The 16558-nt window shown below is 41.3% G+C and overlaps 1 protein-coding gene across 1 annotated transcript in view; it reads left to right on the forward strand.

The window, feature by feature from the left end:
- Positions 1-16558, forward strand: part of LOC140239127 (probable serine/threonine-protein kinase roco8) — a gene marked incomplete at its 5' end in the record, with an annotated part of 151377 nt that overhangs the window by 59581 nt on the left and 75238 nt on the right. Inside the window, 3 exons of the mRNA XM_072319011.1 lie at positions 14163-14415; positions 14866-14996; positions 16050-16114. Of these exons, the coding sequence (XP_072175112.1) occupies positions 14163-14415; positions 14866-14996; positions 16050-16114 (449 nt within the window). The remainder of the gene's footprint in view (positions 1-14162; positions 14416-14865; positions 14997-16049; positions 16115-16558) is intronic.

Genomic DNA, 16558 nt, shown 5'->3' on the forward strand with positions numbered 1-16558 from the left:
CCATACATTTGTTCAGGATTTAATTCATTTTAATGAAGCATTTAATGCTTCAGTCTTCTGGTTACTTCTTTGGATCCTTAGGGTTTAATAATGCACCATTTTTGCCATTTTGCACTCCACAAATCAATTCAGCATCTAGCGGGGTGCAAATTTGCACCAAAAGGGGTACAATTCTACGTCCTGTCTGGCCAATTCAACACACATTAATGGAAAACACATACACAAACACACACAACTTCACAAATCACGCTATCCAATAAACACACACAAACATTTTTTTCCCCGAAAGAATCTGTCCAAAACAAAGATTCGAAGCTGTAAAATAATGAACTTGAATCAAGTTTTCGCATTCGAACGAAAATTTCTACCAAAGTATCCTCACACTTTTGTTCCCATACATTTGTTCAGGATTTAATTCATTTTCAATTCCGCTGTTAGTCAACACAAAATTGAGAGCTACGTTGTACTCAAAAGAATGAATTATTGTTTGGCACTATTTTTAAAGGTAATACTCGATCATAAAACCATTTATTGCATCGTCCAAGATTTGAGAGGTAAAAATGCACACAAGGTGAGTAAAAGAATAATGGAATGTGTTAATTATCTTTCTGTAGGAAAACTATGTATATTTTAGAATATTATTTACTTTTTTTCAATTTAGCGCTCGTCTTACTGTAGAAAAAATGGGAAAGATATGCAAAGCGCTCACGGCTGAGCTCAGTAGATTCCATCGATCACACTAAGAAAAAAGGGTTCTATAATCGAGCCAGAAGGGTGCGAAGTCTCGAAAACGGTTGCAAACTACATGATTTTGGAAAGAAAAAGTGCAACTTTTTTTCGTGTAAAGTACATTTGGGGTTTGATCTTGCCACGGTCATTGACGGTGCAATATCGCGCCCTCAACTAGTCACAAAAAAGACCTCCTATGGTATTGCTCGACACATATAGGACAAGTCCACCTTCATAGACACGTGGATTGAGTGAAGGCAACAATATTTTAGTAGAACAAACTAGTGAAAGTTGGGGGGAAATTGGACAATCCGTTCAAAAGTTATGATTTTTTTAAGTATCTGCGCAGTCACTGCTGGATGAGAAGACTACCACAGTGTATGTTGTCACATGCGTACAACGATATAATGAAAAAAGAAGAAGATAATTTCACAAAGCTTTACTTTTTGAATAAAGTGCACATTTCTTCGTCTTGTTACAGATTTACGTTAAGGGTAATATTAAGGAGCTATTACACACATAGCTCCTTGGTAGTATTATTCCCCCTGCCTCCTAAAAGAGAGATGTCGAGTGTTCTTTTGTTACGCGAGAAAAGTAGCAAAATGATGAATTTTCTTTATACTTTCTTTATGTCGTTGTACACATGTGACATCACAAGCTATAGTAGCCTTCTCATCCAATCCTGACTTTGCAGAAACTTCAAAAATGCATTACCTTTGAACGGATCGTCCCATTTACCTCAAACTCTCACTGATTCGTTTAACTCATATTACTGCATTCACAAAACCCACATGTCTATAAAGATGAATTTGTCCTTTATTAACAGTCCAAGCAAGTACCCTGTGAGGGATAAACCTGAAATACCCTCTCAGGGCTATTCAGCGGCTCAACGAAGCGTTGCGATCGTTATCTCTATTCTCATTGCCGGTCGTTCCGATTTATGACTGGAAATTCTGCGGATTTTGCTGGCTCGTGCGAGCGCTGCACGCTCGCCGTGAGCTGGGTGGCTTTGTACACCCACATGCAGGCCGGACAAGTCGCAGCGTCACATACCAGCCGGGGAAATACCACAAACAGTCTTCACATCCACCAAGTATTGTATTAACCCGCGCTATAAAGATGGTTTTAACAATTTGCACAAATCGAAAACTACACTAAGTGCACATAGTCGTTGCAGGATGATAACACGAAAAATAAACAACCCTACGAAAAAGTCCTGTGGTACTCCTGTGGTAATTACCACAGCACGGTACCACAGGACAGTACCACAGGAATTGTCCTGGGGTATTTTGGGACGTACCACAGGACAGTACCACAGGAATTCCTGTGGTATTTTGGGACGTACCACAGGGCAGTACCACAGGAAAGTACCACAGGACCGGTACCGCAGAACAGTACCACAGGACAGTTTCACAGGAATTCCTGTGGTATTTTGGGACGTACCACAGGGCAGTTCCACAGGGCAGTACATACCCCAGGACTAGTACCACAGAACAGTACCACAGGAACTGTCCTGTGGTATTTTGGGACAGTACCACAGGACAGTACCACAGGTCGATCATTACCACACAGCATTACCACAGGGCAGTACCACACAGCATTACCATGGTACCACAGGAGAGTGCCACACAAGGTAGATCGAAAAAAAAAATCTGGGAGAATTTTAGCCACATATCAAGGCATATTCCTGGTAGGTGAGTGATGGATTTAAGGACAAACATGGCCCTACTTAATAACCTGTCCTACTCCTAAACCTCAAAGGAGAGTCTATTGGCCAAGTGCCATTCTAGTCCTATAATAGATCTATATAGTCATATCCTATTCCTAGATAGCCATCGACTGTATCAGTACATATATATATATATATATATATATATATATATGGCCGTCTATCCGTAAAGCATTAAGGCATGGTTACTAACTAGATTATGTTTTATTATTATTACACTTTCATAACAATATCTATGATATTGGGAATAACATAGCATAATTAGACAATCTTTCATAAAGTTCAAAGTAAGTCCCATCATTAATACTTTGACTTTTTAAGTCATTTATGTATTTTCTAAAATCTAGAGTGTTTTTTATGAATATTCATGAGCTATGTAAAAATTTGTACCACATGAGTACCGCAGGAGTACCACAGGAGTACCACAGGAGTACCACAGAAGTCCTTATGAAATTTCTCATGCTTTACTTCAGCACTTTCACTAAATAGGTAATACTGTGTATAGGACAGGTTAAGTAGTGGCAGATCAATCGCTATATTTAACAGCATAACTCATCTATCAATTAATTAGTGCTTTTTGTTTATATTTTTGTTATTTCAGTTAGTTCTGCCTCACAATTTTCCTGTGTGGTACTCCTGTTTGGTACTGCTGTTTGATATTCTCCTGATGTGATAGTCCTCTGGTATGAAATGTTAAGAAAAAAAAGAATATCCTTTGGTATTTTTCTGTGGTGCTTCCTATTGTATATGTGTGGTATTGTTGTGTGGCATTGCTATGGGGCACGACTGTGTGATATTACGCATTTAATTTGCCGTGTGGTACTTCTGTGTGGAACAGCACCATATGTGGTAATGTCCTGTGGTACTGTCCTATGGTACGTCCCAAAATACCACAGGACAGTTCCTGTGGTATTCTCCTGTGGTGTACGTCGAACATTACCACAGGAATTCCTGTCGTACTGTTCTGTGGTACATCCCAAATTCCACAGGACAATTCGTGTGGTACTGTCCTGTGGTACGTCCCAAAATACCATAGGACAAGTCGTGTGGTACTGTCCTGTGGTATGTCCCAAAATACCACAGGACAATACCACAGGACAAGTCGTGTGGGACTGTCCTGTGGTACTCTCCTGTGGTACTGTCCTGTGGTACTATCCTGTGGTAGTGTCCTGTGGTACTGCCCGGTGGTACTGTCCTGTGGTACTGTCCTGTGGTACTATCCTGTGGTACTTTCCTGTGGTACTGTCCTGTGGTACTGCCCTGTGGTACGTCCCAAAATACCACAGGACAAGTCGTGTGGTACTGTCCTGTGGTACTATCCTGTGGTACTGCCCTGCGGTACTGTCCTGTGGTACGTCCCCAAATACCACAGGACAATTCCTGTGGTACTGTCCTGTGGTATGTCCCAAAATACCACAGGACAAGTCGTGTGGTACTGTTCTGTGGTACTAACCTGTGGTACTTTCCTGTGGTACTGTCATGTAGTACTGCCCTGTGGTATGCCCCAAAATACCACAGGACAAGTCGTGTGGTATTCTCCTGTGGTACTATCCTGTGGTACTGTCCTGTGGTATGTCCCAAAATACCACAGGGCAAGTCGTGTGGTACTGTCCTGTGGTACTATCCTGTGGTACTGTCCTGTGGTACTGCCCTGTGGTATTGTCCTGTGGTACGTCCCAAAATACCACAGAACAAGTCGTGTGGTACTGTCCTGTGGTACTATCCTGTGGTACATTCCTGTTGTACTCTCCTGTGGTACGTCCCAAAATACCACAGGACAATTCATGTGGTACTGTCCTGTGGTACTGTCCTGTGGTGTACGTCCCAAAATACCACAGGACAGCTCCTGTGTTACTGTCCTGTGGTACGTCCCAAAATACCACAGGACAATTCGTGTGGTACTGTCTTGTGGCACTGTCCTGTGGTACTTTCCTGTGGTAATGTCCTGTGGTACATTCCAGAGTACCATACGAACCTGTGACACAGTACCACACAGTTCCTGTGTTAACATATGTTTGTGTGGTACATTGTGTGTGATACCGACCAGTACCACATGAGCCTGTAAAACAGTACCACACAGTTCCTGTGGTAACATTTATTTATGTGGTACATTGTGTGGTACTGACAAGTACTACAGGGAGTACCCTACAAGCCTGTGGTACAATACCACACAGTTCCTGTGGTAACATTACAAGTGTGTGGTTCATTGTGTGGTACCGACAAATACCACAAGGAGTACCACAGGACTTTTTTGTTAGGGAAAATACACAGTCCCCCCACACTCACGTACGCACACAAGCACAAGTACCCACAGCAAAAACAACAAGGGTGTCAACAACATCACAAGTAAAAACAAAACGAATACTGGCATCATTCAGAACGTGTTGAATTCGAGTATCAAGATACAGTTGTGACTTGCATCTTGAGAAGAACGTATTACCATTTTTTTTTCTTTTCAAATCATGTTCATGATGTATCAATTATCAAATCTGTATTTAATAGTCACATCCAGTATCAAAACGTATCGCTCTGTGACTGAGAAAAACAGCCATCTGCAGTGTGGACATATTAATATATACGCATTTATAATATGTGACCCTGCACCTCAAAACAAACAAAAAGTCGCCAGACATGAATTTTCACTTAAGACGATATTCTGAAAGAGCAGACCTTAAGCTTTAAAATGATGTATAACTCAAATCAAATGGACTCTCCTAACCTATCTAAATATTGGAAAGAAAGCAAAAACTCAGGAAAAGTGTGAACTGAGAAAAGAGGCTCTGACGTACAGTGTCTTCAAAGGATTCAAAGGACACACCTAATCACACTATTCTACCAAAAAAGTTCGAGATAATCTACTAAAAAAACACACTTTCCTGCCTGTTTTATGATACCAAATTTTAGCATAATGTAGAAGAAGACCCGCTCTTTCAGAAAATATGAAAAATTCAAGTTCTGGTAGGTTGACCCATTTCACTTATTTTCAGTCCTCACGCAAAATCAGTGTGTGCGACTTTATGTTCGTTTTGAGGTGCACGGTCACATATAAGAGTAAGAACATCTTCTATAGACGATCAAACGCAATTTCAAAACCCAGTTTTGGCAACTGAATGGATTTCGTTCCCCTACCTGCCCGTGGCCGGTACACTTGCCGAACTGTAAAGACGATGGTATCACACATCTCCTCAACTGGAACTACAGCTGTATTTTCAGTTATTACTCTATCACAGTCCCAAGTAGATATAACACAAAACGCCATCTTAGTCTTCAAAAAATGCTATCGATGCAGTCATGGCAGCGTATATTTTATACCATCAGGGAGGTGGAAAGAGAATTGAATAATTATGCCTAGTTAGTGCACAGGGATAAACTGAACCGTGCTTGTGATCTCAGTGGCAGCTGACTGGTATCGAGGAAACCCGACTAAGGAATTAAGATAAAAACACAAAAACGGCATCACTCCCCCACCCCCACCGAAAAACCCTGGATAGTATGTATATGTGTTTCACAGTGATTTTCCACATGCACAGCAGACACTCTGCCGAGCGAGAGTGCAATGTCACAGCACTTTCCCAAGATCGACGCAGGGACGTGATCAATACATATTTTGATTTTTCTGATAAACTGCGTTGATATACCATCTTTTAATGTCCCCTGAAGATCATACTATAAAGATGTAAGCATCGATTTCATCCTACATAATGTATTTCCAAAATTTACAGTTGTGATTACATGTACATTATATCAGTGAGATGAGTAAGGTTCCTTCGTACAGCAGCGAACGTTAGCCCACGAAAGCGGGAACCAAGCAAGCTAGGCGAGCCAGAGAGCAATACGATCACCATTCCACGTGGGCTAACCCTAACAAAAAAGTCCTGTGGTACTCCCTGTGGTACTTGTCGGTACCACACAATGTACCACACACTTGTAATGTTACCACAGGAACTGTGTGGTACTTTACCACAGGCTTGTAGGGTACTCCATGTAGTACTTGTCAGTACCACACAATGTACCACATAGATAAATGTTACCACAGGAACTGTGTGGTACTGTTTTACAGGCTCATGTGGTACTCCCTGTGGTACTGGTCGGTACCACACAATGTACCACACAAATATATGTTAACACAGAAACTGTATGGTACTGTGTCACAGGCTCGTGTGGTACTCTGGGATGTACCACAGGGCAGTACCACAGGACATTACCACAGGAAAGTACCACAGGACAGCACAACAAGACAGTACCACACGAATTGTCCTGTGGTATTTTGGGACGTACCACAGGACAGTAACACAGGAGCTGTCCTGTGGTATTTTGGGACGTATACAACAGGACAGTAGGATCCTACCACAGGACAGTACCACATGAATAATCATTCATGGAAAGTATTCTTTTTTTTTTATTGAGTCCATGATGAAAAGGGTCTGAGAAAAAAAAAGGTGATTGCTTGTCTGGTATTGACCAATCGAATCGAACGCATAATCTAAAAGGCTTAACAGATGGAGTTCCAACTGGTTGTAATTATTCAAATAGTCGTCAATTTTCTATTGTTGTACAAAAGAATTCCTCAAATGCATTTGTGCCTTTGCTGATCAGGATTCCATGCTGCCGTCTTGCTGAGCAATTTGAAATCAAATGGAATGTTTTTTTAATAGATATATCAGATTTCTGCCCAGCCATGCCTATTCGAGTAATATTCGTTTAAATCATTTTTTTTTTTGCGCATTTTCTATTCCCGTGTCTTTAACTCTTTATGTGCCACGTTCGCACGCCCGACTCAGTCGACGGCTAGAAGGAAGACCTTTTAGGGTCATGACCGACACTGAAGCCAAAACTGTTCATCGATCTTTGTGCTGTTGCATTCTACAATCTCAGAGCTACCAAGTCTCACTGAGTGAGACTCAAGCATTTAGGGGTCGTCTCACGATCTCACGCATGGCACCCATTTTTCTCACGCATCGGGCAAAGTCTGCAATTTGGGCCATAGGCATAATAAGGAGCATAGCTCAAAGGATTAAAGTGATAGCTGCAATTGAAGGTATATTTCTCTTTTGTTTTCAAAATAAGTAAAAATACTAAAATATAGTCTCTTAAGTATGCACCTGATCGCTAAAAATTGAAAAAGCTCCCTACCGTGGGAGGCCACGGGGGGGGGGGGGACCCCTCCCACACACTCGCTTGCGCGCACATTCGCTCCCCAAGATGCCGAGTCATGAAAATCTCACTCATACAATTTCTTTGAACTTGGCATCCCTGCAATCTTAGATGTTTTAAAAGATGTCAAAGACTTGAGGTTGTTTCATCGATATTTCATCAAAAGAAATTTTACAATGACATAGAATCTCGTGACGAAAGGGATCTTTGGAAACAACACACGCAAAAAAAAGACAAACAAACGAACAAACAAACAAATTACAACACCGCAAAAAAACACACACACAAAAAAAAAACAACTAATAACTGCTGGGACTTAACATCTGAACATCAGCCAATGACGCGATAGGAGACAAACTTGATGTACCATCTCTTTTCCCCCCGCGCAGCACCACTACAGAAGTTTTTTTTTTCTTTTATTTGTTGTTATGCATCGTAAAGATTACTATTTCTTATGATGACGTGTTTGAGAGAAATAAAAAAAAAGTAACTTTTATTACCAACCTGTCTGTTCTCTCTCGATATGCAGAAAGAATCTCGTTATGGGGCATTAAAGGCTCTCGGAAATTTGCGGGAGGAACGGGTTAAATTGTTGACACGTGATTCTTTTTTTCCCATTATTTTAGCAGTAATCACCGACGACTGAGCAAAAGATCTTCATTTTTTATATATATAAAGCCTTCTTATGTTCTGATTCAAAGGTTTTTAGCAATGATTGTTGGTATGACAACGAGTCTTATAATTGGGACTACTCCGCGAGGTGGGCTTTTGAATTTTTGTTGTTGTTGTTGTTGTGTGTGTGTGTGTGTGCTCCTTAGAATTATCTAACCCCGACAATGATTATATTCGTACATGTATCAGTACTTTACAAACTTTACTGTCACGCGGAGATTGCTAGAAAAAAAAAGTGGACTGTGAAACAAATTGACAAGTGAAACCACCAAAATCTGTCACATTTGCTGCTATTTTTTTTTCTCGATCAAACTCCTCCATCTGCCGTATACGGTTAGTCTGATTTGTCCCTTAAACTAAAGTCTTACGCCCATATGATATTCATGCTATTTATGATGCTCATGAACGATCACTCGCACTCTGGCACTTGGCAAAAGGTTGGATTTTCCTTTTTTTTTTTCTTCATTTTTTTATCACGTGAAGTTCCTCCTTGTGCACAATGCTCCACACTGCTTTATTACAATCATCCTGTAAGTCAAAAAAAAAAATACAGCTATAACAGGGGCGTCACCAGCTTTTTTTCAAGGGGGTGCGTTTTGACACTAAATGTAGCGCGATTTTTTTTCTCAATCCCCAGACTTTTAGTGTTTTTTTAGGGAAACCAAGCGGGGAAAGGGCACCGGCGTAGCTAAGATTTCATCTTGGGGGGGGGGGGGGGGGATATTAGTATGCGAGGGAGTGAGAAGGGGGAGGGTGGGGAAGTGCCTGTTGTCCCCCTCCTCCCACGTGAAAACTGTTTGCATTTTGATGTTGTAAATAGTGCAATTTGTTGCAGTTTTTTTTTTTTTGCGAGTTTTATCGAATTGAAACAGTCCCACTTGTTGAAGGTAGCAGTACATTTTGATGGAAATTGCTGATGAACAATGTGCCTATAAACTGTATCATGTCAATAAACTTTTTGTATTGATTCTTACACTGATGTCATGAACGCGACCGAGCCCGAGCAAGCGGAGCGAGCGAGGGGGGAGGGTGTGGGAGAGGGCCAACCCCCTCCCACGGTTAGATCTGAAATTGCATTTTGATGTTGTAGATGGTGCAATTGATGCATGTTTTTGCTTGTTTTATCGACTTGATACAGTCCCACTTGCTTAAGGTAGAAGTATATTTTGGTGTAGATTATTATTGAACAATTCGCCTATAAATGGTATCATTTAAATAAACTTCTAGTATTAATTCTTACACTGATGTCATGAACGCGACCGTGCGCGAGCAAGCGGAGCGAGCAAGGGGTGAGGTTGTGGGAGGGAGTTGTCCCCCTATAAATGGATTATGGGATGACGATGTGACATGACAGATTACTGGCAGCAACATCAGGAAAATTGCCTAACAATTAAATGGGAGCGAGCGAGCTTGAAAATTTTGACATTTTACAGTGAAAAAATGCCGTTTGTAGCTATATTTTTTCGCTTTGGATTTTAAGGGCCTGGGGGCATCGGGTGCGACTGCTTGCAGTAACTGGCAGCAATATCAGAAGAATGGCATAACGATTACATGCGATCGAGTGGAGCGAGCGAGCTTGAAAATTATACATTTTACAGTCCAAAAACTGCCATTTGTAGCCATTTTTTTTTCGCTTTGGAAATTAAGGGGGGGGGGGGGCGCACCGGGCGCAACTGCTGGCAATTACTGGCAGCAACATCAGGTGAATGGCATAACGATTGAATGCGAGCAAGCGAAGAGAGCGAGCTTGAAAATTTTGACATTTTTAATTCCAAAACCACCGTTTGTAGCTATATTTTTCGCTTTCAAAATAAAGGAAGGGGGGAGCGCACCGGACGCAACTGCTGGCAATTACTGGCAGCAACGTCCAGAGAATGGCATAGCGATTAAATGCGAGCGAGCGAAGAGAGCGAGCTTGAAAATTTTGACATTTTATAGTCCAAAAACTGCGTTTGTACGAGCTATATTTTTCGCTTTCAAAATAAAGGAAGGGGGGAGCGCACCGGACGCAACTGCTGGCACTTACTGGCAGCAACGTCCGGAGAATGGCATAGCAATTAAATGCGAGCAAGCGAAGACAGCGAGCTTGAAAATTTTGACATTTTACAGTCCAAAAACTGCCGTTTGTAGCTATATTTTTCGCTTTGGAAATTAAGGGGGGGGAGAGGCGCACAGGGCGCAACTGCTGACAATTACTGGCAGTAACATCAGGAAAACTGCTTAAAGATTAAATGCGAGCGAGCTTGAAAATGTTGACATTTTACAGTCCCAAAACTGCCGTTTGTAGCTATATTTTTTGCTTTCAAAATTAAGAGAGGGGGAACGGGGCGTAACTGCTGGCAATTACTGGCAGCAATATCAGGAGAATGGGACAACAATTAGTCGCGAGCGAGCGGAGCGAGCGAGCTTGAAAATTTTGACATTTTACAGTCCCCCAACTGCCGTTGGAAACTATATTTCCCCACTTTGGAAATAAAGGTGCGGGGCGCGCCAGACGCAACTGCTGGCAATTACTGGCAGCAACTTTAGGAGAATGACATTACGACTAAATGCGAGCGAGCGGAGCGAGCGAGCTTGAAAATTTTGACATTTTACAGTCCAAAAAACTGTCTTTTGTAGCTATACTTTTTCGCTTTGGAAATTAAGGGGGGACGCCCGGTGCGCCCCCCCCCCCCGATCCGCCACTGGTAGTCAAGGGTGTCGGTTTATGTTCATGATTGGGGGAGGTTGTTGTTGTTGTTGTTGTTGTTCATTTTCCATCTGTGAAGATGGCTGGATAGCCCATATTCCGCTACACTAAGCTGGTCTTCCATGGGGTCCAGTTGGATGTGGGGTGGGACCACTTCACCGGGTTAGACACCCTGCTCTTTGCGATGAATGAATGAAGCGGGATCTTTTACGTGCATGAGCTGTGACTCTCTCATACACGGGACCTCCATTTTATGTCCTGTCCGAGGGACAGAGTGTTTTGCCTCTTGCTAGAGGGGACGGTATGTTTACACACAACATTGCTCAGTCCAGACTCGGGTTCGAACCCGGGCCGCGTGATCGTGAGGCAGACGCGCTACCGACTGAGCCAACTCACCAGGTATGACCAGCGAGGTGGCATCGAAGTGATCAAGCGGGGGAAGGATGTCCAAAATCTGCACTTTAGAGCATCCCCTTAATGTGCGTGTCTGTTTGTGTGTGTGTATTACATACATGGTAAAGTTAGGAATTAGCCCAGGTCAAGTCTTTTTATTGGCAATGCAAGACTTTTTGATATAGACTATGAAAATATAGTATGTAAAGCAACACTGCAAAATCAATGATCTAGCTTTGATATAACGAAGCGTAAGGTACAAAGGTGTACATTCTACATCACATTGCGCAACATTGCACCAACTCTTTTTGCCGTTCGGATGCTCTGAGTACACTGTGCACATCCTGCTTAATGCCAACCAGGAGTCACGCTGAATCACAATCTTTTTTCGGCTCCGGGCTTTTTGAACAATGTTTCACACTATATACCTCTTGAACTATGGTTAAAAGAAATCATAGAAAAAATACCTTATTTGTTGATCACCCTTTCATGTCGATTTTCAAAAGCAGTTTACTAACCCTTGAATTACCATTTTGGTAAGTCTTTTTTTTTTTAACCAGCGGATTGGGGGGGGGGGGCACTCCCCCCCCCCCCTTCCGTAGTTACGCCACTGCTTTGGGGTGAAATAGTTGGACAGATATCTAACAAAAAAAAAAAGCAAGAATTTCTTTTCATCGCGGGAATTATGATTATGTGGGGTGGGGCAAATGTTGCGCTTGCCTTCCATTATTTTTATGGGGGCAACATTTTTTTTTCTTTCAAAAGCAAGAAAATCTTCTCATTTATTAATCATCAATTATTGATTATGGGGGCAAAATTATGATATGCTTGCTCCTCCAATATTTTTATGGGGGCAACTTTTTTTTCTGAAAAAAAAAGTAAGAAGGAAATCTTCTCGTCTCTGGAATTATGGAGGGGGAGGGCAAAATGATATACTTGCCCCTCCTCTTTTTTTAATGAGGCTAAGGCTCGCACTTGGGCTCGCAATATGGATTGGTCAGAAGTAACGTACATAGACCCTACATACTTGTAAGTAGCACACGTGCATGCAAACGTGTACGTGCTCCGTACCGTATGGATGTACATTACAGTCGATTAATAGTAAACACTGTATAGAATACTAGTAGATGTGTATAAAATCCGTGCTGCCAGAGCCAGGGGTGCGAATTGTTTTTGTCCACCCACGAATTTGATGTCCCTGGTGCAAAATGAAAAAGAAAAAAGAAAAAAAAAGAATCATTATTTAGCGTCCGGCGTTGAGGTCGCTCGCAGACTGTTTTTTTTTTTTTTTTTTTTTTTTTTTTTTTTTTTTTTTAGTTGCTGAAGGAGGGTGCGTTCGCACCCAACGCACCCCCCCCCCCCCCCCCCTGGTGACGCCCATGTATTATGCGTCTCTGGCACCATCAAAATATTGGACATAATTCGTGCCTACAGATTTCAGGTTTCGTCTCTATAAACATTCAAAAATCTGAACCTCGGTCAAATCTCTTGACAGACGAATGCATACAATACTTCTTCAATCCCAGTTAAACAATAATATGAACCCAACTCAAGCAGATATCTTAATGGTTACAAAATAGATGTCAAACAGTGCCAGCAATGAACCTGCAAAGCTACAGATTTAATGATTGCAAGATTATGCTGTTTTCTTTGCATGTAGACGTTCTATGAACTGACAATCAGTGGACAAGACATGCCTGTCTCAATCATAATCTGATAGTGATAGACAGACGGTCATTGAGATTACCGATAAGATTGATAGTCTTAACTCGCATAAACAGTCAAATTCAAGCATTGCAATACTATTATTTCCGACAAACATGACTGCTTTTTGAAGGGTCTTATTTTATTTCTTCATCTATATTTCATGTAAATTTCCTTTTCACTTGAAATGATATTAAGCAGCGCTCATTCACATTTGCTTGTCAAAGACAAAAACGCACGGAAAACACCATATTACTTGGAAAATAATTCAGAGCATTTTCTTCTTTTTTTTTCATAGCGCGCTTAAATCTTTACGTGCCCTGGTGGAAACCAGCTGTGTGTCACGTTATTCTGGATACACCAACGTACTCATGTTTTGGGAAAACATTGTGTTTTTCAAATCTATGCTGCTTTTATAGATTTTTGTTAAGCTGGAAATGTAGAGAGAAAGGTTGTAGAGAAAATGCCAAGCTTTGCTTTGGTGTAAATTGCATGTCGGCTCTATAATTTTTTTTTTCTTTGTAATGACCAGAAGCTACATTATTGTAAAAGCATGACTTTTGCACACGAAAAGGTTACAGAAACTTAAGATTTATGCGCAAATCCAGTAGGAAACACAGCTTTCTGGAGAATCACCACATAATGCAAGCTAAATGTATATGTTAGAGGAACGGAATTGTTAGAATCGTTCTCATTGTATTGTGAAATATGGCTATTTAACGATCTGTTTGTGCGGGTTTGTGCGTTTGAGCAGAATATGCGGAGTTGGCACGCCGTTGACTGAGTTGGGCGTGCGAACGTGGCACATGAATAGTGAAGTCATTAAACAAGTCTATATGTTTCATGCACCTAGTCGTTTTTTTAATCATAATGAAGAACATAAATTGTGAAAAGAAGTAACCATTCAGAGGAGACTTGACAACAAGATGTAAGCATTCTATTCTACGCCTTTCAATGATAGTTTGAAGACGGAATCGGTCAATCCATAATGAGGGTAAAGAAGTGGAGTTATGACTGCAGGAAAGTGCAATTTCTCGACATGCTTGAAATTCCCGGTTTTTTGCTTGTTTTCTTGTGATGATCTACTCATAGATACTGCTGGAGCAGTGACAGACAACACTAAAACGACAAAATCTGCTGGCTCAGACGTGCAATCTTCCGATGACTACGACGTTGGTGTACTGTCGGCTCCGCTGGAAATTTTAGCTCGTGGGCCGAGAGCACTAAGCGCCTATGCCAAAACAGCACGTGACGGCACACACAAGGTTTACCACACGCGGTTGATGCTCGTCGGCCAAGAGCGAGTTGGGAAAACCAGCCTTAAAAATGTTCTTACAGGCCAGAGGTAATGAACCATCCACTCTATCAATTCTTTATGTCCTTATATTAAAGTATGACTTTTCAAGATCCAAGCAAAGTGTATAATAGCCATGAATGTTCACAGTAAATTTAGACCGAAACTGAAATAATAAACCGTCATCTGTTATTATTTTCTATTTTATTTTTCATTCAGAACAACCTCTTGGGATTTATTTTATCATTTTTGTCGGAGATTTTGGGGGACTGAAAAGTTATCACATCCACATGTCATTCAGGTACCTTTAGTTAAATGTGAAATGGAATTTGATAATATATTTGAAAATCTTTGGTGAAAAGCAAAAATAATAATGACAATTGACATGATATTGACAGCATTGATGCTTAAAGCCGTTACCCTTGGGAGCTTGTTTGTCTTTGTTGAAGTGCTAGCAAACATAACATGACTTAATTTGCATTGTGTAATTTCCGTCATCAGATTTAACAAAGATGAAAAAGTCACTGATGGAGTTGAGACAAGAAAAGGATGTGAAATCAGTATTGACCTTGCCACGGCTGGTGCAACGTGGAACATTGACCAGAGAAAAGAGGAGACGCGTAAGCCTAGTGGTGAGCAGCATTCACAATAATTTTAATCTAGGACGGCGAGGTGGATCAGTCGGCAGCGTATACGCCTTGTAATCGAATGACTCTAATTAACTCTAATCCCAGTGAATCTTGTTCAGCAATCTTATGTAATATCAGGTCGTTCCCTCCGGTCTAGGGAAAAATTCCTATCTCTAAAGGTAGGACATAAAATGAAGGATCCGTGTGTGAGAAAGTCAAGACCTATACACTTGCAAGATCATGGCTCAATCACTCATTCATTCTGTATTGCAAAGAGCATGGCGCACAACTCGGTGGTCCGCCCAAGCACACACAATGTAAAGACTGATTGAAAATGACGAAAAAAAGGTCAACAAAACGTTTATATACAAGAAGTCACCTCTTATGACAGTGTAAAATAAAGGTATTTGAATTCAAACATTCATTTAACTCTTTATGTGCCATGGTGAAAACCCCTGTGTGCCACGTTATTCCGAGACACGAAGGTAGTCATACTTTGAGAAAGAATTCCTTATTTTCTAATTTGTATAACCTCTACAAATTTCTAGTAAGATGGGTATAATAGTAGGCAAAGTTAAAGGGGAATGCCAAACTTTGTTTCGATATAAACTTTATGACGAATCTATTTCCAATTTCTCTTTCGAATGACCAGTTGCTACATTACTGTAAAGGCATGACTTTTGTTCATATAACCGTGACAGAAACTTAGAATGTACGAGCAAATCTAGTAGGGAACAATCGTCACATAGAATGCAAGCCATATATGAGAGGAACAAAAGCACGAAAAACGCTTTCATTGTGCCGCGGGATTAGCAGTGATTAGCGATTTATCGATCGGTTTTGGCGGCTTTGTTTGTTGAGCAGAATATGCGAAGTTGGCACGTGCCGTCGACTGAGCCGGACGTGCGAACGTGGCACATAAAGAGTTAAATAATATCAGGCAAATCACACGCACACACACACACACACAAACACACAAACACACACACATCCCCGAGACAAGAAGTGTACTGAAATTTCGTTCAACTGGTATTAATTGTTTCATATTTTTTGCAGGGGTGTCTTACTCGCAGGCCATGGGTAATGCCATTGTGGAGCAACTACTTCCGGGTTCACAAGAGGTAACTGATTTTTCCTGAAAATATTGTACCACAATTTCTCCCCCTCCCCCCCCCCACATTTTCTAACAAAAATATATAATATGCACTGGCCTTGAGGGGGGTACGACATTTATTGCCTGATCAAGAATCATATTGCCTGAGTCGAAGACGAGTGTCATACAATTCTAGTGAGGGCACTCAATGTCGTATCCTCCGAAAGTAGCCATCAGTCTATATCAAGTATTATTACCCATTTCAGGCATATTCATCAGTATCATAAATCCTTAGTAATGACACTTTCACCACTAATCCTATTATATTGTGTTTCACTACACCCAGAGTACGTCAATGCAATCAATCCCTATGCACTACTCAAGCGTTGGGCGTGCATTCCAAAGCCAACTCTATTTTTACTTGTAAACGCATGGGAATTTGCCTTTCGTCGCGAAACCGCTGCCTCGATGA

This window comes from Diadema setosum, chromosome 15 (assembly GCF_964275005.1).
Source record: "Diadema setosum chromosome 15, eeDiaSeto1, whole genome shotgun sequence".
NCBI classification, from domain to species: domain Eukaryota; kingdom Metazoa; phylum Echinodermata; class Echinoidea; order Diadematoida; family Diadematidae; genus Diadema; species Diadema setosum.